This window comes from Chinchilla lanigera, unplaced genomic scaffold (genome assembly GCF_000276665.1).
Source record: "Chinchilla lanigera isolate Chin_1 unplaced genomic scaffold, ChiLan1.0 scaffold00018, whole genome shotgun sequence".
Lineage (NCBI taxonomy): Eukaryota > Metazoa > Chordata > Mammalia > Rodentia > Chinchillidae > Chinchilla > Chinchilla lanigera.
This window is the reverse complement of record NW_004955419.1, coordinates 15,792,395-15,816,340: the sequence shown is the minus strand read 5'-3', so window position 1 is coordinate 15,816,340 and position 23,946 is coordinate 15,792,395. Positions and strand designations below refer to the sequence as shown.

Here is a 23,946-nt window from a genome sequence, read left to right as displayed (position 1 = left end):
TCTAATCTAAGGACTGGCCTCTCTTTCTTATTATGAAAGCTCAATAAAATGAGTAAAAACTGGCATTTAGGCAATCTGTGAGAAAAGTATACAAAAAAAAAAAAAAAAAAGCTTCATGTTAAAATCTGAAACTACCACAGGAAATTTTCTATTAAATCTTAGATAAAGCTCAATTTATAATATGGCATTACAATAAAATTCTCTCTCACAATTAAATAAAATCAAAAGTATTTTAAAATCTTATACTTTGGATGCAATATTAAAATTTCCACTGCATGAATTAAGTAACAGCTTTAGCAATTCCTCCTTTCACTAACATGTTTTGGTATTAAAACACATGAAAACAATTTCAAATAGTGCTTGAGTTTACTAATTTTACTTGTAAACCTCTATTACAATCTCTCTTTGAAAAAGTGAATGTGTCTATGAAGCTCTGGACAATATATATACATACCTACATACATACATACAAACTGAGAGCATAAAGTATTATCTCCATCTCTCCTCCACAATTTCTACATTCTTTATAGTGATTCTAAATATGACAAGCACTTTAAAAGTACAGATCTTTTGGCTATGCCTAAAAACATGGTATTATCTAAACTTTTCCATCTTGCCAATGCCTACAGTAACACAAACTGCTCTGAAACTTTTTACCTTCCAAGATTAAAATGTTTTGATTATTTTGTTGCTGTTTTGTTTTGTTTTGAGACACAGTCTGACTTAGTCTGACATAGTCTCACTATGTGGTTCATGCTGACATTGAACTTACTAGCTCAGGTTGGCCTTGAATTCATGGCCATTCCTCCTCCTGCCTCAGCCTCTTGAGTGTGGGATTACAGGTATATGCCACCTCAACCAGCTTAAAATGTTTTGGGTTTTAATTCTAATTTTCATCATCAGGCAAAATTAACTGCTTAAAAATAACTGACAGAAAAATACACTTAGATTCAGAAAAATCATTAGTCCTACATGTTTTTTAAAGTTCACATCAAGAAATTATGTAACAGTATTAATAAAACAGTAACTCTGAGGTACCACAAAAATTCAACTGTTTGTCAGCTAAAAGAGCTCAAGTCAGCCAGGCATGGTAGTACACATATGTAATCCCAGGACTCACGAGGATCGTTGGGAGTTCAAGGCCAGCCTGGGCTACAAAGTGAGCTCAAGACCAGCCTGAACTGCACAACGAGACCCCGTCTCAAAAAGACAAAAAATAAATAAATAAATTGGAAACAAAAAAAGAGCTCAAGTCTACCCATTTGCCAAGTGAAACCACTGTGAACCTACATTTCAAAGGTAGTTGTTGACTCTTACAAGCGGGAAATGAGATCAGTGAGGAAATCATACCTATCCTGCTGTGGCTGAGGCTTCCCTTCCATGGCAGTAAGGAGCGTAGGGGCCAGTTCACATTGTTTCTCCACTGGTAGGCGAGGATAGCCCATTTTAACATAAATTATAGTAAAATTCTAACACAACGAGAGAAGTAAGTGAGTATGAAAGAAATACTTCACGATTTCAATAAACACATCTGCTCACAGGGAGTAATGGTTAAAAAAGAACTGCAAACATGAATCATCCTCTCTCCAGACCTTTATTATAGCTTGACCAATTACTCTTATCATGGAAGAAGTCCATTCCAACGTACTGAAGCTGCTTTCTTTAAGATGAGCTTCATTGGAGAATGAACCTAAACGTCATTACTTATAATTAAAAAGAAAAAAATAATCATTTAACCTACCTAAACCAACATGCCACATATCAGCATCACATCTCACAATCTGTCAACTAACCCTTACAATTTAGTGTTAATAAACTCCAGGCTTGTCTAACCGGTCAATTACTAAACCTCAGGATACCGCAACACCGGTTCCTCACTCCAGTATCTCAGACATGGATCACCGGCGAAGGAAAGCTGAGTGCTGTGGGTGTGTTTGCATCTCTACATTCGATCCAAGAGCCACACGTGAAGCAAACCCATAGATGCATATTCAGATTTACACATAAGATAGAAGTTTGCTTTTCTGAAGGATTCTTCACTAAAACAAACACGTTTTCTAAGACTACTTTAAATATCTTCTTTTTGGCATGTTTACTGGAACACGGTATTTCTATTGCTTAGAGAAAAGGACATTTGTACTGGAGTTGTACATCCACAACAGGCATAGACAAGACGCCTAGATCACTAAGTGGCTCCAAAAGATTTGTTGACTCCTGATTTTGGAAAATTCAATAGATTCTGCCTCAGGAGTAAGAACTACAAGAACCAGGAAAACAACACCGCCTATCTTTACAGAGTATCAACGTTATTTATATTTCACTTTTATGAAGAAAACAATTTAACAGGAAAACTTCTTGCCAGCCTCAGATTTACAACTTTTGAAAAGGGTATCTTTCTGAATGCACAGATCAGAAACAGAACATGTATTCTAGCCTCCATATGTCTTCTTCCCATCTTACTCATTTTTTCCTCTACTGTCCTTTGTTCATGTCTGCTAAATAAGTCTTCTTTTTTTTAACATACCCCTATTAGACTCATCTTGTAATCTCACTAAGCACCAAGGCATCTGTTTTATAATTGAGCTTTACTTTTTAATTGGATATTCTAAAATCTGTACATATTCATGGGATACCATCTAATGGCTCTCTGAATATGTAATTATATAACATATACATCAAGTTAAGCACATCCATCTCCTCAAACATTTACCACTTCTTTCTGGTGAAACTGTCAAAATTTTTCTTCTAGCTTTTTGAAATGTACAGTACGTTACTATTTGCAGTCCTCCAACTACCCAATAGTATGCCAGAAGGTCTTTCTTCTCCCAACTGCAACACAGAACCCATCTTTCTGTCCCACCTACTCTCTCCAGCCTCTACTAACCACTATTCTACCTCAACTTCTATGAAATTAACTTTTTAGATTCATGAATTTTTTCCATATCATAATCATGCCTGACCAGTCTTTTCACCAACATTCCTTCGTCTAATATAAACAAGCATTCATTACCCCACTGCTACAGTATTTCCTCTGGATCAGTACTCAGTGGGAAAACAGTGTGTCAGTTAAAAAAAATCTTATGCCTCATTTAGAAGTAACCTAAGGTGAAATTCTAAGCTTGCCAATATAGTACTGATGAACATTATGGAATAAGACTTACTGGAAGTCGGAAAATATTCCAAAATAACACTCACTGTGACAAAGGAAACTGCAGCAGGATCCTGGTACTGAACCAACAGTGTCTCTACTGGGAGTTGTATTTTGGGACGGCTTTTTATACGCTTATTCAGGTGGACCAGCAGTTCCATTACCTAAAATACAGACACAGAAACTGAAGTTACCTATCATATCTTACAAATTCATTTCTCAGATATTATTTTAGTGTACAGCAGCCACTCTGTACTTTTAAAGGATGTAAATCTGACATCTGAGAGAGTGCACAGTATCAGCCTTGTAACATGCCAGGATCTTAGAAGAAGAAAAAATGTAAGATCCTACTAGTTTCTAGATCAAGCAGCACTTCAGGGAAGAACCAACAAGAACACTGAGTCTTGAAGAATGAAAAGAAATCTAAGTGATTAGCTATAAGGTATACGGGTTAAAAAGAACATAGCACATCACATCTGACCAAAGCCCACAATGGTATGAAGTCATAAAAACAAAGTCTGGATAACAAAGGATTCTGCCAAATCACAGAAACGTTTTTTTATTCGGAAGATCGTTTGATATTACACTAAGAATTGAAGTCAGAAATGTTTCTTCTCCAAGTGGGAAAACGGTAGGAAACAGGAATTGACACATCAACAGTTGCTATGGGTGGAAAGGGTGATACAGAGGTTTATGACAAATGGCCTCAATCTTACTCTAATAAAGAGATTGTGCACTGTCAGAGGAGAAGTAAGACACTGAGCATCGGGAAATAGTATCTTTATATAACCTCAACTAAGAAAGATGTAAGAGTTTAAAATAAATAATCTAGATGGCCAGTTCTCCAGAATAATTCTCTCTCATTTGTGAAATCTGCTCTAGCCTCAAAGCAAGCCTTAATGAAATCTTTAAGAATAATGAAAGTAACACCAAAAGGTCAAAGGAATCTAAAGCAATGCTAACACAGATTATGTTTAAGAATTTAAAAATCTATAGTCAATGTTTTTAAGTGAAGGATATACAAAAAATAAAATAGCTTATATATTAAGTAGTTTTTCTATACATTGTGCACTTATGCATAGCAGTGTACTCTCCTTGTCTAATGAGTCTCACAACAACCAACGACATGGGGTCATCCTTTGCACTTTATGGCTGAGGAAGCAGAGGCTGCATGGAAGTAAGCCAGCAAGAGCCAAAATCAAGATATGACTCCACAGCCCATTTCCTTAACCTTTTCAAACACTAATGTATAAGCACAAGTTAGCTACAGTGTAAGACATGACCCCTTTCCAGACCCCTGAAGCTTGAATTACCATTCATATGTCTTCTAAACTTCCTATTTGGTCTTGACCTGCAATACTGGTAGATGACAAGAGAAATCAGGAACAAACAGGCAAAAGCAAACAGCCCTCTTCAGGCATTTTAATCTAGGCTAAGCCCTACAGTACTCTATGGAAAATTATTACTGGGACAAACAATCATGTCCATAATTACATGTTTTTTATGAGAAATGTATTCTGAATTTTAAGTGGATTAACTACTTTTCTTCTAGAAATATTGTCACCTTAAAAATTGATGAATCTCTTAAATATGGTTACATATTGTCTATAACTCTCTATAAACTAAGAAAAAAAAAAACCCAATAAGAAGTCAGCTGAATCGGTGCTTCCTCCTGGCTAAATAGATAACAGTTAACCCTGTTAGTATGCTTACAGAACTGTCAGCCTTGGGAATACAATGTTTTATCCATCGGTTTTCCCTATTACTAATTCTTCTGTTATATAAACTTTTTAAATGAAGCAAAACATTCACTAAAATGCAAAATCGAGAGTATACAGAGCAATACATTTTCACAAAAGGAACACACCTATGCAACCATCAGAACCCTAAAAGCCCTGCATTCCACGCCCTCTCCAAGGGTATATTATATCCAAAATGTAATTATCCATTTAGCTGATAAGAAGATTAATTCTAGTTTGGAGTTATTATGAATAATACTGATCTGAATATTCTTACACAAGTCCTTTGCTGCACATATGTACACATTTTTGTTGTATATAATCTAACACTACAAGTGTTTGATCATGAGAGTATGCACATGCTCAGCTTCAATAAGTATTTCCAAAGTTTTCCAAAATGACTATAGTAACTTGAGAGCTTCAGTCATTCCATATTCCTGCCATTACTGGGTATTGTTAGGGCTTTAATTTTTAGCTATTGTGATGTATCTAAATATACAAAGTTAGCTACAAAGTAGAATTCTATAATAAACTTCATTTTTCCTGAACATAGGACATGTATACTCATGTCAGTACAAATCCAAAACTTTTAATTTCTCATTCATGCAATTTAACCAGAAATTGCCACCTACTTTACGCAATATCTTAGTTAAATATAACATGTGTTATAAAACTCACAGAAAGGAACTCAAAAATTTCCTAACTAAAAAAATGAATAGATAAAATACTGTAAAATTAGTTCTAGTTTCATCAATTATAAAATGTTACACGGGATGGGGTGCAGCTCAGGGTAGAATGGTTGTCTAGCACGTGCAAGGCTCCTGGTTCAATCTCCAACAGAAAAAAATTTACATATTTAGATTAATTATAAATGAATTCTTATTAAAAAATACTCTGCTTTCACATGCCAGTCTTATTTTATATGGTTAGAAAACTGCATTCTAAATTTGTTCTAAGTATCAATACTTTGTTTAACAACGATACAAGTATGTCAATCATTATATTGGCTCTATAATTTACAAGATATACTAGTACTAATAATTTATTACACATATTATAAGAGTCTGACCAACTAGCTATACTTGAAAATAAATAAAAGGGAAATAAACATCAAGATTGCACTATCAAAATAACATGCATGAAAAATCAAGTTACTGCCTTCAGAGTCATTCTCTTATCCTCTAATTTTCAATCACTACACTTTTATGTGCAAAATTGACTTTCATGTGTAAGCTAAATAATGAACCCATTCAGCCATTACATGAAAGCACTGGTTGGCAGAAATAATTCAATTTTGCAATTACCTCCTAGCTATAGTCCATTGTTAGTCATGTTACTTACCTTCTGAGTTTCAGCATTTTTGTCAATAAAATGGGAATAGTAAGAGCACCTATAGCTCAGTGAGTTGTTAAAATAAATTGAGAAAATGTCCACATTCAATAGTCTGAAATTTTATTATATTATTTTTTATTATATTAATCTATCTATATATTATTATATTAAATTTTATTATTATATTATTATTATCTGATCACTTTTTCCATTTGTAGAATTTAAATGACAACATTTTGAAGATTATTGTGAAGATTACACGGGAAGGCACAGCACAATACACAAAATATAACAGGTGTTTCTGCTATTGCACTCCCCTTATTCCAAAAGTTTTCAAACTTACTTAACTGTAAATCTCTCTTCCAACAGAAAAAAAATACATGTAACACTCCAGAAATTACTAAAAGATATTACAAATAAACTTGTACATCAAAATACATTAAGCCAAAACTCTCAAAACTAAAAGAAAATCAGAAAAATTATAACAGCAGTAGGAGGGTGTAATTCATTGCTATCAATTTAACAACAGGACTGGACAACAGGTAAAGACATAATGCACAATATTACTAGAACATGGCCTTATGACATACTGAGCTCCATATTCTACAAACAAGAATATCCTTTTCATCTTATCAAGGGTTTCTTATGAACAGCAGCACACAGCTTAAGGGTGGGGATAGAGCTTAGTAGAGGCATGCATAGCATGCACAAGGCCTGAGTTCACTCCCCAGCACCACCAAAAAAACTAATAAAACATTTCAAAGGTCATAAATTTTGTATCCTAGGTCCCAGACCAGAATACATTCAAGTCAGGCATACTTTACATCAATTTAAAATTAACATCAATGCTTTTACTAATTAAGTAAAAAAAAAAAAAAAACAAACACTGAATATTAATATACATGTAGGATATGACCAAAAAAGCAATCAAAGAGAAATTTTAAAACTAGGGATTTTGTTGGTTCTGAGTTTACAAAAAATAAAAAAATAGTATACTAAAATTGTTTTTTAAAAAGTATTTAACTTAGTAGTCAAGCCTACATGTTAGGTCTGAGAGCTCTGGATTCAAATCATAGCTCAAACACTCATCATCTGAAATAAAACAAGTTTATTAACCATTCTGAACCTCAGCTTCATCTGTAAAATGTGAAAAATGCCTCTCAAATTATCTTAGAAAAATTAAACTGGGCATGGTATGTATGTCTGTTTATAATCCAAGCAATCAAGAGACTGTGGCAGGAGGATCCCTGCAAGTTTGAGGCCAGCATGGACTACACAGTGAGTTCAAGGCCAGCCTGAACTACATAGTAAGACCCTACCTCAAAAAATAAAACAAAAACAATTACAGTATTTAGCACTTTTCCTGCCACACAGTAACACTGCTATATTATTCTATAAATTAAAATTGTATATGAGAAAAGAAAATAATTTGAACAAAAATGGGAAAAGGAAAAATTAATCTAAATGTCAGTTTTTCTTTTAAAAAGGCTTATAAAAAGATACAATTTTTCACAATATTAATAACACTGGAAATAAGAATGCAATTTCTCCATGTGGAAGGATGATAGGATAAACAGTATGACTGAGGTGAATGATATATAACCTAAAATTTAAAGTGGATGATTAGTGATGGATGATTTTATACAGAAAGATAAAATACAAAGAAAAAACATACTCTATAATAAATAAGTAAAGAACTACTAAACATTCCCAGACTAAAATTGCAAAAGTTCTCAATTTAGTCTCATTCAACTCGACATTCTTGGCTTCCACTCAGCAGTCCGGGTGATTCGGTCACTACCATCAATACTTTTTCTTTTTCTTTTGTACCAGGAATCAAATTCAGGACCTTGTACTTGCCAGGCAGGCACTGTGCCACTGAGCTATATCCCCAGCCCCTTCAATACCCTTTCAAACTCCAACACCAGTCCTTTTTTTATTATTATGTTTGAGACAGGGTCTCTCTGAGTTGCTAAATTGCCCAGACTGATAAAACCTCATGAAAGCTCAAAGACCAGATGTCATTCATAAATAAAGTAGAAGAATATCAATGAAATATCTTATAAATGAAAGGTGAAAGTGTTCCATGTGGAACAGTTAGTTTGAAAAATATTCACGTCAGGCTGGGTGTGGTGGCACAGGCCTGTAATCTCAGCACTTGGGAGGCTGAGGCAGGCGGACTGCTGTGAGTTCAAGATCAGCCTAGCCTACATAGTGAGTTCAAGGCCAGCCTGAACTACATAGCTAGACCCTGTCTCATAAAAAAAAAAAAAAAACTGTTAACAGTTACCCAGTCGTTTGAAGTAGTACTTTGTAGAACCTCTTTCTTTTGAGACTGAGTCTCGCTATGTAGTCCAGGTTGGCCCTGAACTCAATGAGTAGCCCAGGCTGGCCTCAAACTTGTGGTGATTCTCCTGCCTCAGCCCCCCGGAGAGCTGGGACTGGGATTACAGGCATGAGCCACCATACCCACCATGCAGAATCTTAAAACAGAAGCTAGTCCACAATATTTTTCTTTTTAAATTACATTTTGCTTACCTTTTGTTAAAGTTATATTCACTATCTGCCAATAATTAAAAAACATTTTTGTCCCCTTTAACAGCTGGCTTTCACATTAGAATCAAGGGGACACATATTAGATCAGGCCCCTACAAAGTCCAGAATAATTACTTCAATTAAATTATCTGATGCCAAGTATATGGCTGGTACTAGACATCACTGCACTACTCATATAAACTACTTTTAAATCATGAGGGCTAGCTGTAGGCTTACTCTATTTGAAAAGCTATAATTAAGCGTCACCAGCTGAGACATCAGTAACAATAACAGAAAATTCACTTCATAATATATATCCATTTATTCACTATTTAACTCCCCCCAACTGTTCCAGCATGCTTACCTTTTTCCGTACCCCTTCTTGGGTGCTGGACAATTTGAGTAAAACAGGAGGAAGGAATTTAGATATAATATTCTGTAATTGTTCATCTGTTTCAGCATGGCCAAGTCGTAAAAAGACCCGCTCGAGCTGATCTATAACATAAAAAGGGGGGGAAAAAGAGAACTTGGCAAATTAAATACAATCAAGACTATTTTTATAGTTTAATCCTCATTTTCTGTACTGCAGACCCTTCGATCAGAACTTTAACAACAGCTAGCCCTGTACACAGTGGATTTTGACACAGCTGTAAAGTAACATTATGAAGGTGTATATACTACTATCTGTGCTATCTTACATCTGCCCTGTTCATTTAATCTCTAGGAAGGAGAAACACAAACCCAAGGTAATGAAATTCTCTTCTACATAAGAAGTTACTCAATTTTTCTAAAGGACTTAGATACTAGAAAGAATGGAAGATTTTTGAAAAATATACTACATCTGGCTACATCAGCAAAGGAGAAGTAAGTTTCCAAGAATGGCAGATCTTTGGTAAAACCAAGACTTTCTCCAAACACAGAATCACTCCCCACTGCTGTGTTGGGGACACTGAACTAGAAAGTGAGAAACAAGATTCTCTCAGGAGAACCCTGATTTCTTCAACCAATGTACTGAAAAAGCTGAATGTAAGTGTAACCCTCACAAATGACTAGGTATTTGTAAGGAATTATTGTTAAATTTTTAGGTTTTCCTCACACATTCAAGGTACCAGTGTGAGCCCCAGAATGGGAAGAAAAAAATTAGGTGCTGTAATGGTAAGGTACCATGTTGTTTCTTAAAAGCTCTTATAAAAATTATCAATAGCAATTAGGGTTCCCCCTAGGGGACTAGAAATGTTCTACATCTTGACCTGGGGGATGGTTACACACACATACACATTCATAAAAAGTCATCACATTCTACATTTTCCTAATTTCTCTCGTATTTACTATAGCTTCATTTAATTTGACCAGGTATGGTGGCACATGCCTACAGTCCCACATACTTGGGAGGCTAAGGTGAAATGACCACTTGAGCCCGTCTTTCAAGACCGTTCTGGGCAACACAGGAATACTCCATCTTAAAAAAAAAATTTAAAATCCTAATTTTTAAGAGATAAAGACTGAACTATTTAAAGATAAACTAACATAGTTACTGAGATTTACTTCAAAAAAATAGAGAGGCGTCATATAAATGAAACCAAAAGGGGCGACTGACTGCTAACTATCCAACCTTCACGACAGAGAATTACTTTTGTGTTTGCCTCACATTTTCTAAAGAAAGGTAGGTAGAGCTAATCAACCCTAAAAGGCCAGAAGAAATGATACCACAGTAACAGTAACAACAAGCAACCTCCAGGGCATCAGGCGTCAATCTTATTTTCAAATACCATTGTACTGTAAAAGGAGCCAGACTCCCTGAAAAAATGGCTGATTCTAGGGCTTGGTGCAAGAAGAAAAACACGGTGAATATGAAGCATCTTCCAGTGCCAGAAATGATACGGCACATGTCAAAGGAATATGGACAACAACCTGAAAGAGCTCCTAATGGCCAAAGCTGGATCAACTGGAAGAACAAAGAACATAGTATTGCACCCACAGTGTAAAGAAGTGATTAAATAAATAAAAGAGGCAAATCTTTATTACAGAAAAATTCAAAATAATATATGTGGCTATTTTCCATTATAGGTGTTCAAACTTAATTTCTGCCCTTTTTATCTCCTTAAATATAAACCACATTTAGTGATTAGATCCAAAGAACAGTAAAGGGAAAAACATTAATGCTGCAGAGGAGAAACCTGAAAAATACTGTCTTAACCATGATATCTCATGGTATACTTAACATGAGATGAAAAGTATTTCAACTCTGGCGTTTGTTCCAAAAACCTATATCCACGATCTAATCCTAAGTAAAATACCAAAATCCAACCTGGGAGACACTCTATAGGCTACCTGGCCATTACTCTTCAAAACTTTCAAGACAATGAAAAACATAAAAAGACTAAGAAACTGTCCCAGGTCAGAGGAGGCTGCAGAGACATGATAATTTAGTGGTGCCTGGAATGGTCCTAGAAAAAAAAAAAAGAGGACATTAATGGGAAACTGGCAAAATCCCAATTATCAAGGTTGGTTTAAGTTTCAACAACAAACCAGGCATGGTGGCCCAGGCCTGTAATCCCAGCACTCATGGGGGGCTAAAGCAGGAGGACTGCCAGGAGTACGAGGCCAGCCTGGGCTACACAGTGAGTTCAAGGTCAGCCTGAACTGCACAGAGAGACCCTCTCTCAAAAAATAAAAACAAACAAACAACAAAAGAAGAAATGAAGGAAGGTAGGAAAGACAAAGGAAGGGAAGAAAGGCAGGCAGAGCAACTTTGGCATTACCAGACCAAATGATTCTATTGGATAAATGCTGACTATTCCTGTGAAAGAAATCTTACAATGAATTGAGTTCACGGTGTTTGTAGAAATTGTATGTAAAGAGCATTTTGCCTTAGTACCTTACAGCTGTTGGGCAGGGGAAATTTCCCATAGACTTAAGCTACAAGAATTGCAGAACTGTTCTAGGACAAGGGGAAAAGTTAAATTCTTCCTAACAAGCTATCCTAGAGGATCTGTGCCAAAGATTAAAGTGGGTGGAGAGAGGTATTTTACTCCCTTTCATTTTCATACAGTCACCTGCATACTTCTCATATATGCCCAACACTGTTTACATTTCATCTCAAGAAAGCTAAATACAGCCAGGTGTGGTGGCATACACCTATCATCCCAGCACTCCAGGAGCTGAGACAGTAGGATCATAACTCTAAGCCCAGCATGCATAACTTAGCAAGACTCTGTCTCCAAATTTTAAAAAAATAAAAAGGGTTGGGGATGTAGCTCAGTGCAAAGGCTCTGGGTTGCTCAATCCCCAGGAGCACGCGTGCACGCACGCACACACACACACACACACACACACACTAAACATAATGCCCTAACTGCAGTGAAAGTACTTGTGAGGGAGATGTGAAAGTGGAAAGAGCACCAAACATCATGTGGAGATCCTTCTGAAAGAGGCTGAGTATGCCCAAGAAAGAATTAAAGCCTTCCATTTAAAATGAGAAACATCAATGTAATACTGTTAGGTCAGCTTTAGAGATACATCTGTCCTTTAAATAAATCAATCACGTCCAAACTTCATGGAAAGAAAGATACACCCAACTACTAGACTTTCAATCCATTAAAGTTAGCAAAATGAAGGTCAAAGGCTTACACTAATATGGTCCCTGAATCCTGCTTTTAGAGGCATGGAAGCAAGATGAACCATGTCCCTCACCCTCAGCCCTGCATACAACTTCAGGAAAGTGAAAAATAAATAAATAAATAAAGTCTAGGCCTCTGCCATGGTTTGAACACGCTCCCCAAAGTTCATGTTCACATGTCAGAAACCTCATCCCCATGCAATAGGGCTGAAAGGCTGAATCTGATAAGAGCCAATTATGTCACGGAGGCTTTGCCTTCAAGAGTAAATTAATGTTGCTGTTACAAAAGCACACAGGTTTTGCAACAGTGCGCCTGTTATGAAAAGGCAGCCTCCTCCTGCTCGCCTGCTCTCCAGGGCTCTCTTCTCTTCATCTTTCCACTACAGAATGATTCAGCAGAAAAGCCCTCATCAATTGCAGGCTTCTCAAACTTGGATTTCCCAGCTCTCACAACTGTAAGAAATACACTCCTCCTCATTATAAATCACCCAACCTCAGTAAGTCTGCTATAGCAACAAAAACAGACCTCAAAAGGATCTAATCAGAAACCAGAAGGAATGGAACCCAAAGTTCTAAGGCTTCAAAGGGAATTTAAAACTTACATGACATGCAGTTCATACAACCCTTTAATCTGAAGAAGCAGAGAAATTAAATTATTCCACTATTTGTGTTATTGCCAATTTTATAGTACTACTAGCAACACTCAAAAGAACACCCAAGTACCCATATGTATATGTCTGCTCTCATGGGTTTCTGTAAGCTAAAACTCTAGAAATAGAAATGCTATGTCAAAAAGTAGGAGCATCACCAAGTTTAGCAGCTTTGGGGAAAATGCCCTTCACAAACACTGTGCTAATTTATGTCATCAGCACTACACAGTACCAATTTCCCAACGCCCCCTCCTACAGAGTAATCAATCACACGAAGGTTGTAATTCATCAGTCTTAGCCAACATGATAGATGAAAAAGATCATATCATTTTTATTTTTTATCTATTTTTTATTTGGGTAAAGGATCATTGCAAATACTTAGAAACTGAAATATTTAGAACATGAAATATCTTCTTTAAATTACTGATTCTTATTTCTGATTGCTGATTTGTTCTTCTTTTTGTTTAACAGTACTGGGGACTGAATGTGGGCCTCAAGGCTACCACTGCGCTACACCCCAGCTCTCTGGCTGCTGATTTGTAAGAATGTTTATAAATGGGAGGGACTCCCCTTCTCTCCCACGTGTTACAGATATGTTTTCTCAGTTTGCCTCTGCCTCTCTAAGGCACTTTTTTTCCTTTCCATATATGTACTTACATTTACCATTCCTTCCCTTTACAGCTTCTCAATTTCTAGTCATGCTAAAAATGGATTCTCAATGGAATATTTTTAAAAAATACACTGTACAGAAAAAAGTTAACATAGCAGACCAGAAACTGTTACCATAGAAAGGCCTGCTTGCCAAGGCTGGCCCTTGGTTGGCTACTGGAAATCTGGGTTTCAGCAGAGTTCTTGCTACTCTTAAAACTGGTAAGAATAACTCAATATATGCCTACACAGTCTGCACTGTGTGCTTTATGCTGAATATCAGCTTTTCTTCAGCGAGGAATTTTGATATGTTTTAGGTAGAAGGTGCCAACATTACTAGCTCCAAATAAAAACCTTGGGCACTACTGCTATGGTGGCACATGACTACAATCCCAGCTACTCAGGAGGCTAAGGCAAGAGGATTACTAATTCAACTACAGCCTGAGCAATTTAGCAAGACCATGTCACAAAAGAAAATTTAAAAGGCCAGGGATATAGCTTAGTGCTACGCCAACTGCCTAGTATGAACAAAGCCATGGTTCAATCCTCAGTACCACAAAAAGTAAATGCATGTTTAATACCTTGGGCACTGTGTCTATAGTAAGACTGCATCTGACAAGTGGTGTCACAGCTCACTGCTAAGGGAATTAAGTCCTGTAGGACTCCGCCAGAAGAGGACTGAGAAGCTTGTATCTGGTCTCCTCCAGACCTCACTCCATGTGCCTCTTTGCTTTGATGATTCTGCTGCAACAAATCCTAGCCAGGAATACAAACATGTACAGTTCTAGAAGTCCTCCAAGACAATCATGAGCCTGGCAAGAATCAATGAGCCTGGCAGGCGGTCCTGGAGGAACTCTTTCACTTGTTTGTATATCTGTTTTATCTAGTATGTTTATAATTTCACTTTCTTTTTCAAGTCTTTGATCCACTTGGAATTTTCTTTTGATATATGGAGGGGTACAGGAAACTCAGTTTTTTTGTAGAGTTCTCAAAATCTTTGTCATTGTGAAATGAAACACAGAATATCACTCAGATCATATGTGCATAGTTTAATGAATTATTAAACATTCATGTAGTTACCACTCAAGTCCAAGAAAATACTGCATCTTATATAGGGAGTTCTGTTGCAAGAATGTCCAAACATTATAAAGGTATGTCTCACTCAGGCAATATTAACGACAGAATAGAAAAACTCACGAATTCAAAGGTCAAAAACAACACTAGAAAAAGCATGAATAAAGAGCTAACACCAAATGTAACAAACTGCAATTTGATCTTCCTCCTCCTCCTCCCTGGTAATTTAAATTCTCTCTTCCTTCAAAGCATTCTACTCCCTAACTAGATCACACTTTCATCCTTCAAATATTTACTGAAACCCTACTACGTGCCCGAGTTTGGTGGTCACGGATATAAAGGAGAAAAAGGAAGAAGCATGAATGTTGTCCAGATTTACTTACTTAACGTAAAAAGAACACAACAGAAGGCCTGGGACAGACTGCTCCAAAGTAACAGCATTTAATAGGACAGAAGGAGAGTCTCAAAAAAAGAATGATGGGCAGAAACAGGAAGAAAACTGAGTATGGGGGTCACAAGTAAGGAAGAAAAAGATTTTCAAGGAGACAACAGTCAGCCACTTCAGATGACGTAAACAGATCATGCAAGATTAAGAAGTGAAACAGAATAAGATGCTTTTACCAACAGAGGTTCACACCTGACTTTTACTTCGGCAGTTTCCATTAAGTGGTAGGACAAAAGCAGACTGCAAGGTAGAGGGATGGATAGAAGATTAAAAAGGATGTGGACAACACAAACTTTAGCAAACTTTTAGTTGTGAAAAATAAAAGGAACAGTTACTTCTCATTGTTTCAATCAAATTGAATATCCAAGTATGTTTAAATAACAACACTGGAAAGAGAAAAATCCTTAAAATGGGGCCCTGAAAAAAAGGCCCAGAGTCAGGATCCAGCACGAAGTTTGAGGAATTACCTTAGGACAATCTCTGCTATTACAACAGGAGGGAAACAGGGCTGGTGTTGATAACTCAGTTTTATAAGCTCCATGGGACAGCCTGCAAGAATGCCTTTCTGGCTTCTATTGTTGCTGTGAATACATGACAGTGTCTTGTGTTGAAATTTAGAGAACAGGCCGGGGATATAGCTCAGCAGCACAGCACCAGCCTGGCAAGCGCAAGGTCCTGAGTTTGATTCCCAGTGCCAAAAAAATAAAAATAAAAAATAAAAAATTTAGAGAGCAGAGGGCAAGTCAGAGATGCAATAGCAGGAGAAGGTTTACAAAGGTGATGGTGAAAAAGAGAGCTCACTCGCAAAATACTGCAGCCACATGAAAAAAGTATTATTAAAGACCCAGTTGAAATTAATGAATACAATATAAATTTATTGCAGCACTAGTCAACACAAATTTTAAAAGTCCTATCCCTTTTTTCCCCTCCCCACACAGCATTTACAGAAGGGTGTAAATACTGAAACAAATTGAAATATACAAAGCATTTCCAAATACTTGGTTACAAATATGACCTAGGAAAATACCCTTTTATCTCACATCAATGAATTAAGGACAGCTCTGTTAAAAGGTGTCTAGGTTTTGTGTTTGCATATACATATACACATGAAAACAAACGTTAAAAATTTATAAAATGTCTCCTTTGCATATATAATGGGAGTAATTTTAACTTTTCTTACTAGTACATGCTTCAGTACACAATGTTCACATTCATCATGCGGAGCTGGTCCATGTACATAACACAGCTTAATTCTTTTTGCACCCTTTTCCCTTCCCCCTCTCCTCCTCCCGCCATCTCTTGGTCCCCTTCCTTGTTGTAAAAGATCTATCTCCCTGATCCCTATTCTCTATCTTTTATTTGGGAACAGTTCTACATGCACAGTTATTTGTAAACTACATAATTATTATTAATATAACCTTGTGAAAGCCCAACTAATGTACTTCTTGAGGGGTCTACAAGATATAACGGAGCAAATGGACCTGTATTTTCATGTCACACTTGCAGGGTGTGACTGAGTTTTTCTTTTTAATTTACTACCGTAACACACATTGCCATTAACCTCCCTCACTTTGAACATACTTATCCCATCATTCTTGCCACTCAGTGAAGCAGCTCTGGACTCTTCTTTGTGCTGTTTTGGCTGCCTCCATGTCCTGAATCAATTCAAAACGCTTACTTTTCATTACATTTTGAGTAAGGTGGAAGAGGACACACTGTAATGTTTTTACAAGCCTGCCTTTCCAATGGATGGCACTCAGCAGCAGCCTTAACTGTATCTTTTTAATCACAACTCCTAAAGACACAAAAGTAGCAAGAACAACAGAACAAGTGTGTTCAAAGGAAAAGGAAGTATTTTGAGGGAGTTGAATGGCAATGTGTTTTTTACTGTAATAAATTTTTTTTAAGTTAAACACTTACCATATATTTTGATCACCTCACACTTAATACTTTTAGTTTAAAAATTAAACATTTCTAAAGTTATTTTCCTCATCTATAAAGAACAGCACAACACTGCTTCACATGGAGGTTGTGGGAATAAAATGTGCATGCGAAACATTATATAATGTTATATATAACTATCATATTATATATATAGCTTTTATATTATCACATAAAGAAAAGTTGGCTGACTCCTGCTCCCGACCCTAAAAGGTAACTCTAAACCAAATCCTTGCAACTTCCCCAGTGACTGCAGTGCCTTAGTTATTCAATGACAGAACCCTTGAACCACACCAGATGGCACATGCTAAGCAGGCAACTCACGGGACCTTGCGGGGAGATCCTACATACCTTTGAGAAATAACTCAGAATAGGCAATGACAATCATCCTTGAAAGAACAACCATACAATTAGAGGGCAGCAATTTTATTTAAGTCAGGTGATATAGGGAGGAGACTAGAAACTGAATTACATGAGCAATGATTTAATCAATAATGCCTGGTCAATAAAAACTCTAAATATCTAACCTCAATGACTTTTCCTGGTCGGCAATACTGTGCATATATTGTTACACACTGATGGGCTGGGATAGTAAAATAGAACAGAAGCTTCACATATGGAATCCTCCCACACCTTGCCCTACATGTCTCTCCCTTTAGCTGGTCCTAACTTGCATCCTTTTCCTATAAAACTGTAATCACAGGTTTAGGGCTTTATTGAATTCTGAGTCATTCTAGCAAATTACTAAATCTGAGAGAGTCTGTGGGGACCCTCCAGGTTATAGCCAGCTGGTCAGAAGTGAGGGTGGCCTAAGAATGCCTGAACATTGTGGGAAGTGTCTGAATTGTGCAGTCTTATGGAGGACTGTGCCTTTAACCTGTAAGGAATGACTAGTTCTGAGCAATTTTACATTATATAAAGCATTTTACATAGTAAGTATACATGTGATTATTATCTCCCAGAATATATTACTCAAGTATTGCTTCTTTTTTAAATAAAGGTAGCTGCTAAAATAAATTAGGAATCTATAAATATTTCAGAACGTACATTCCATCAGCTGGGGGCAGTACATGAATTTTTAGTCACATCTCACTGAAAGTAGGACTCCTAAGTTGGATATGTAAGTACCCCCCACTTGCTACTATCAAAGGAAAAACTGAGCCAAGCCACAGAGCTAAAATCCATGTAACAATATCCAGAGACACAAGAGCTCAACAGATGGAAATACAACTTTGTACAAAGTCATAATTATATGATTTATTACTTCCAGAGATATACCACAATGATACTGCATCCAATTATAAATCCTGCCTTAAAAAGCAGATGAATCATTTTAAATTACACAAATACTGAATTCCACAAATGCAAAGTTGTTTTAATATTTGAAATTAATGTAATTAACCACATTAACAGAACGAAGATAAACAATCATGTGATCACTTCAACATACTTAGTAAAGGTATTCAACTAAACAGATGGTAGTAAATTACTCAGGTAGTAAATAGACTAGGAAGAAAACAGAACATCCTTACTCTGTAAGGAATTATTACAGATTTACAGCAAACTTATACTTAATGGTAAAACACTGAACACATTCCTCCTAAGTTTGGCAACAAGACAAAGACGTTTGCTATTCACAATTCTATTCAAATTTGTACCACAAATTTATTCAAAGCATTAAGAAAATACAATGCATCCAAATGACCACCATCATGTATCAGATGAATGTTCCGGAAAAGGGCCTGTCCCATCTGGCTCTGCCTATTGCTGCAACGTCCCCCTTTGGCTACAGGTGACCTATGAGGATGTAAAGAGGCAGATTCACAAACTGGCCAAGAAGGGCCTGACTCCCTCAAATTCTGACACGATCCTAGAAACTCATTTTGTGATGAGCAACAAAATTTTGAGAATACTTAAGCCGAAAAAAATTACTCCTGATCTTCCCGAGAATCTCCACAATTTAATTAAGAAAGAGGCTGATGTTCAAAAGCACTGTGAGAGTAACTGAAAGGGTAAGGATGGTTCTTTGATAGAGCTGAAGTCACCAAATGACTCCATATTCTTAGACCAACAGGATAGTCCCCCACCCAACTGGAAGTATGAATCATTCACAACCTCTCCTGGTAGCATAAATTTGTCAGTGTACTCGAGTAATAAAATCACTATTTAACAAATAAACAAATAAATACATTAAGACTTGAAAGAAATAATATTTTAATTATTTGCAGAGGGTATTGGTTAGTATACCGAAAATCCAAAAACAATTGCTATGGTTTGGACCTAAATGTGCCCCCAAAGTGTCATGTATGGAAAGGTAGGGCTTTTGGAAGGTGTAAGGATCATGAGGGATCTAACTTCATCCAGTGGATTAATCCACTAATGAGATAATAATTTGATGACATTATTAGGAGATAATGGGAACTTCTGAGGTGTGGCAGAATTCAAAGGAGTGGATTATGGGAAGTGTGACCTTGAGAAAAATGCTTGTCCCTTATCCCTGACTTTTTCTCTCCCTCCCCCTCCTTCCTGGCTGCCTTAAGGTGAACAGCTGTTTCTACCACACCCTGCCGCCAAGATGTTTCTACCTCAGCTCCAGCCCACAGCAGTGGACATACCCAATCATGGCCTGAAACCTCTCAAACTGTGAGCCACAAAAACCTTTCCTCCTTCAAATTGTTAGTCTCAAGTATTTTGTCAGTGACAAAAAGCTAACACAACAATCTATAGATAAATCACTAGAACAAATAATGAAATATACAAATCAATTGATTTTCTATAATAAAAATTATTATATGATTTCAGCAATAAACCATTTAAAAAATAAAATTTAGCTAGACATGGTGACACACACCTGCAATCCCAGCTACTCAGGGGACTGAGGCAAGAGGATCACAAGCGCAAGGCCAGCATGAACACCCTAGTGATACTCTGTCTAAAATAAAAAATAAGAAGGATTAGGGAGGTAACTCAGCACTTCTCTGGTTCAATACTCAGTACACAAAAAAATACAGTATGAAAACACCCATTCCAAAGACATCAGAACACATCAAATACCTTAATCTAAAGAAAGACGTCCAAGACCTCTATGCAAAAAACTAAAATACACACTTGTGAGAAATTTAGGAAAACTTAAAGGACACAGCATATTCAGAATATTCAATATAAGTTGAGGATTCCTAATTCAAAAATCCAAAATCTGAAATGTTTCACGGCCTACAACTTTCTGACCACTGATCTGATGCTACAAATGTAAAATTCCACACCTGATCCAAACTGATACGTCATCATCAAAACACACAGATGAACTAAAACAAAAAAATGTATAAAATTACCTTCAGACCATATATGTGTAAGTTATACATGAAACATAAATGAATTCTGTGTTTAGACTTGAGTTCCATACCAAGACATCTCATTACACACATGTAAACATTACAAGCTCAAAAAAAATTCAAAATCTAAAACACTTTCAGTCCCAAGAATTTTGGATAAGGGTTATTCAATTCATACTCATAAGATGTCAATTCTGTCGAAACTGATCTCCAGACAATACAATCTAATAACAACCCAGCAGATATTTGGAAGAACACTGAAAAGCTGATTCTAAGATTTATGCAAAGGATCAGCATTTATGCAAAGGATCAACATTTATTAAGATGACCTAAAAGGAAAAGAAAAGCTAAAGCAGCTGGATGCAGCAGCACATGCCTACAATCCTAGCACCTGAGAAGCCGAGGCATCAGTCACTTTGAATTTGAGGCCAGCCTAGACTATATAGTGAGTTCAAAGCCAGCCTGAACTATATGGTGAGACCCTGACTCAAAAAAAGGAGGTGAGGGATTAAGGGAAATTTGTCAAGATTTACCAAGATGATGCTGAAGAGGGAAAAACAGCTTACATGACTAGATTTGAAGGCTTACAACTAAATCTTACAATTAAAATGCAATATAGTGCAAAAATAAACAGACTAGTTGAACAAAGCAGAAAAATCCTTAAAATTCAAACACATAACTCACCAGGCTTACAACAAAGCTGCCACTGTAATCCAGTAGGCAAATGATAGTCTTTTCAATAAATGGTATTAGATCAATTGTGTTATGATATGGGAAAACAAAATTTAATCTCTACCTCACACCATACATAAAATAAAATCAATTCCTAATGAATAAATCTAAATGCCATATAGGTCTTTGGTAGAATGTGTACTTAGCATGCTGAAGGGCCTGGGTTCAATCCCTCGCCTGCAGGTACATGTGCATATATACGCATATGTGTGCGGGCACGCGCACACGTGCACACACACACCTCAATCTAAATATGAAAGTTAAAACAATGAAGCTTCTAGAGTAAAAAAAAAAAAAAAAGAATATTATCAGTACCTTGAGATTGGAAAACTTAGTATCTTAAAACAGGAAGGTGGATGGTTGAGGCATCTGGAAAAAAATGAATTGCAGAACTCCAGTCTCAGAGCAGAGTTTATAAATGTGGATTTGGAAATAAAAAAGCCCTGCAGGAAGTGGCCATAACATGACAAAGTATATCTGTGTAAAACCTACAGTAAATACCACACTGCACACAAAATCTGGAAAAGTCAAAATAGTGCACTATCAACGCCTCTAAGCAAACTGAACTAAAGGCTCAAGAAAATGCAATATGAAAACAAAAAACATTAAGAACTGTTACTATTTCACAGAATATTTTTTTGAAAGAATTTATGATATATATGAAAACGAGTATATAGAATAAGAAAGTCAATCATGGTGCATACAACATCAGAGTACAAAAGTCAAATAAGATACATAAGAATGGGGGCTGGGGATTTAGCTCAGCGGCAAAAAGCACCTGCCTGGCAAGCGCAAGGTCGTGAGTTCGGTTCCCGGTACCGGAGAAAAACCAAAAAAAAAAGACACATAAGAATGATCAGAAAATGTCATTTTTAAAATGTGATTTATGCCAGATGTGGCAGTACCTGGCTGTAATCCCAGCACATAAGAGTCTGAGGCAGGATGCTTGCCCCAAGTTCAAGGCCAGCCTGGGCTACATAGTGAGTTTAAGGCCAGCCTCAACTACATGGTGAAGACCCTGTCTCGAAAAACAAAACAAAAAATAAAATAAAATGTGATTTACAACAGCAATAAAAACTATAAGGTATCTAGAGATGAGTCAAAACATACCAAAGTCCTTTACAGAAAAAGTTATAACCTGAACTACAATTTATTAAAGGTCAGAATACTGAGTAATTACTATCCATGGGTTTCTGTATCAGTCAGGATAGGATTTTCTTGTGACAATAATGCCAAAATCCCCCTGGCTTAAATAAAGAAACACACATCAGTTTCTCTCTCAATTATTCATCAACCATCGGTCAGGAAAAAGGCTCTACTCAGCAGGCAGGCTGAGTGAGCCAACACCGTCTTGCACACTGCTGGCTAGTGCCATATCCCCAATCCTTCTGGTTCAACTCACTGGCTAAACTAATCATATGTGCAAACCCCCTACCTTGTCTCTAACTAAAAGGTCACAAGGGACTAAATTCTACTGGGCCCACAAGAGAATCAAAAATAGCTGGTAAGGGGCTGGGGATTTAGCTCAGCGGCAAAAGCGCCTGCCTGGCAAGCGCAAGGTCGTGAGTTCAGTTCCTGGTACCAGAGAAAAACCAAAAAAAAAAAAAAAATAGCTGGTAAACAGCACTAATGCCCACAAAGAAATGCAATATTGAAAAGACTGCAAGCTTTCCTACAAATAGTCTATAGACCAGTGATGGTGAACCTATACCACACATGCAACAACAGGCTGTTTCTACCACTGACAGCTCTGTTATTGTGTTTTTCCTTTAATGTATATGTTTTGGTTTTTTTTTTCTAAACTAAAACCTCAGTATTATTCAGGTTTGATTACAGTGCTGGGGCTTTGCAATAAGTAAGTAGGTTTGGGGTTGCACTTTGGGCAGCCAGTCTCTAAAAGTTTGCCATCACTGCTACAGACAATAAAGTTCTCTGTGAAAGCTGAAGAGCTGATTATAAAAATCATGTGGAATACTAATTGAACTGAATATGGAAGATCAGAAAGCCAAGAATAACAGATCATTTTAAGCAAAACTGAGTGACCCACATAGATTTCAGTACTTACTATAAAGCTGTATTAATTAAGCTAATTAAGACTGTGTGATAAAAAGAGACAAATCAATAGGTTGAAACAGAGAATACAGAAAGTGAATAGGAAATGCATAAAATTTGAGATTGACAAAAATGCCATTAAGAATCAGAGCAAAGAGAGAGCGAGACATCTAACTTCAGAACAGGAACCTTCCTGTGCTAACAATAAAAGAATGGTTTAAAGATGATGTTGCAGCCTGCTGCAATGCCATATGCCTATAATCTCAGCACTGAGGGAAGCTGAAGCAGGAGAACTGCAAATTTGAGTTCTACATGAGCAATTCAGCAAGACTGTCTTTAAAAAAAAATTTACAGGGCTAGGAACAGGGCATGGAGGCTGAGGTATCTGAGTCATGAGAATCGCTGTGAGTTCAAGACCAGCCTGAACTACATAGCAAGATCCTATCTCAAAATACAACAGCAAAAGCCAGGAAGCTACAAATTCGTAATTTTTAAAAAATTGTCTAAATAATAAAAGAGTGAGGGATGTAGTTCGTGGAAGAACATCCCTAGTTTTGATCCCTAAGAACCAAAAAAGGAAGAGGGTGATGTTAAGAAAGGTAAGATTTGTGTTGAAGAGTAGGCCCAGTGCCACACAGTAAAAACAAGTAGGCAAACACAAGACAGTGACATCTTCATGGTCTATCCAGACAGAAGACA

General features: G+C 36.7%; 1 protein-coding gene across 1 annotated transcript in view; it reads right to left on the bottom strand.

The window, feature by feature from the left end:
- Window positions 1–23,946, bottom strand: part of Kiaa0368 (KIAA0368 ortholog) — a gene marked incomplete in the record, with an annotated part of 110,894 nt that overhangs the window by 69,761 nt on the left and 17,187 nt on the right. The window contains 3 exon segments of the mRNA XM_013513203.1: window positions 1,351–1,469; window positions 3,196–3,312; window positions 9,119–9,249. Of these exon segments, the coding sequence (XP_013368657.1) occupies window positions 1,351–1,469; window positions 3,196–3,312; window positions 9,119–9,249 (367 nt within the window).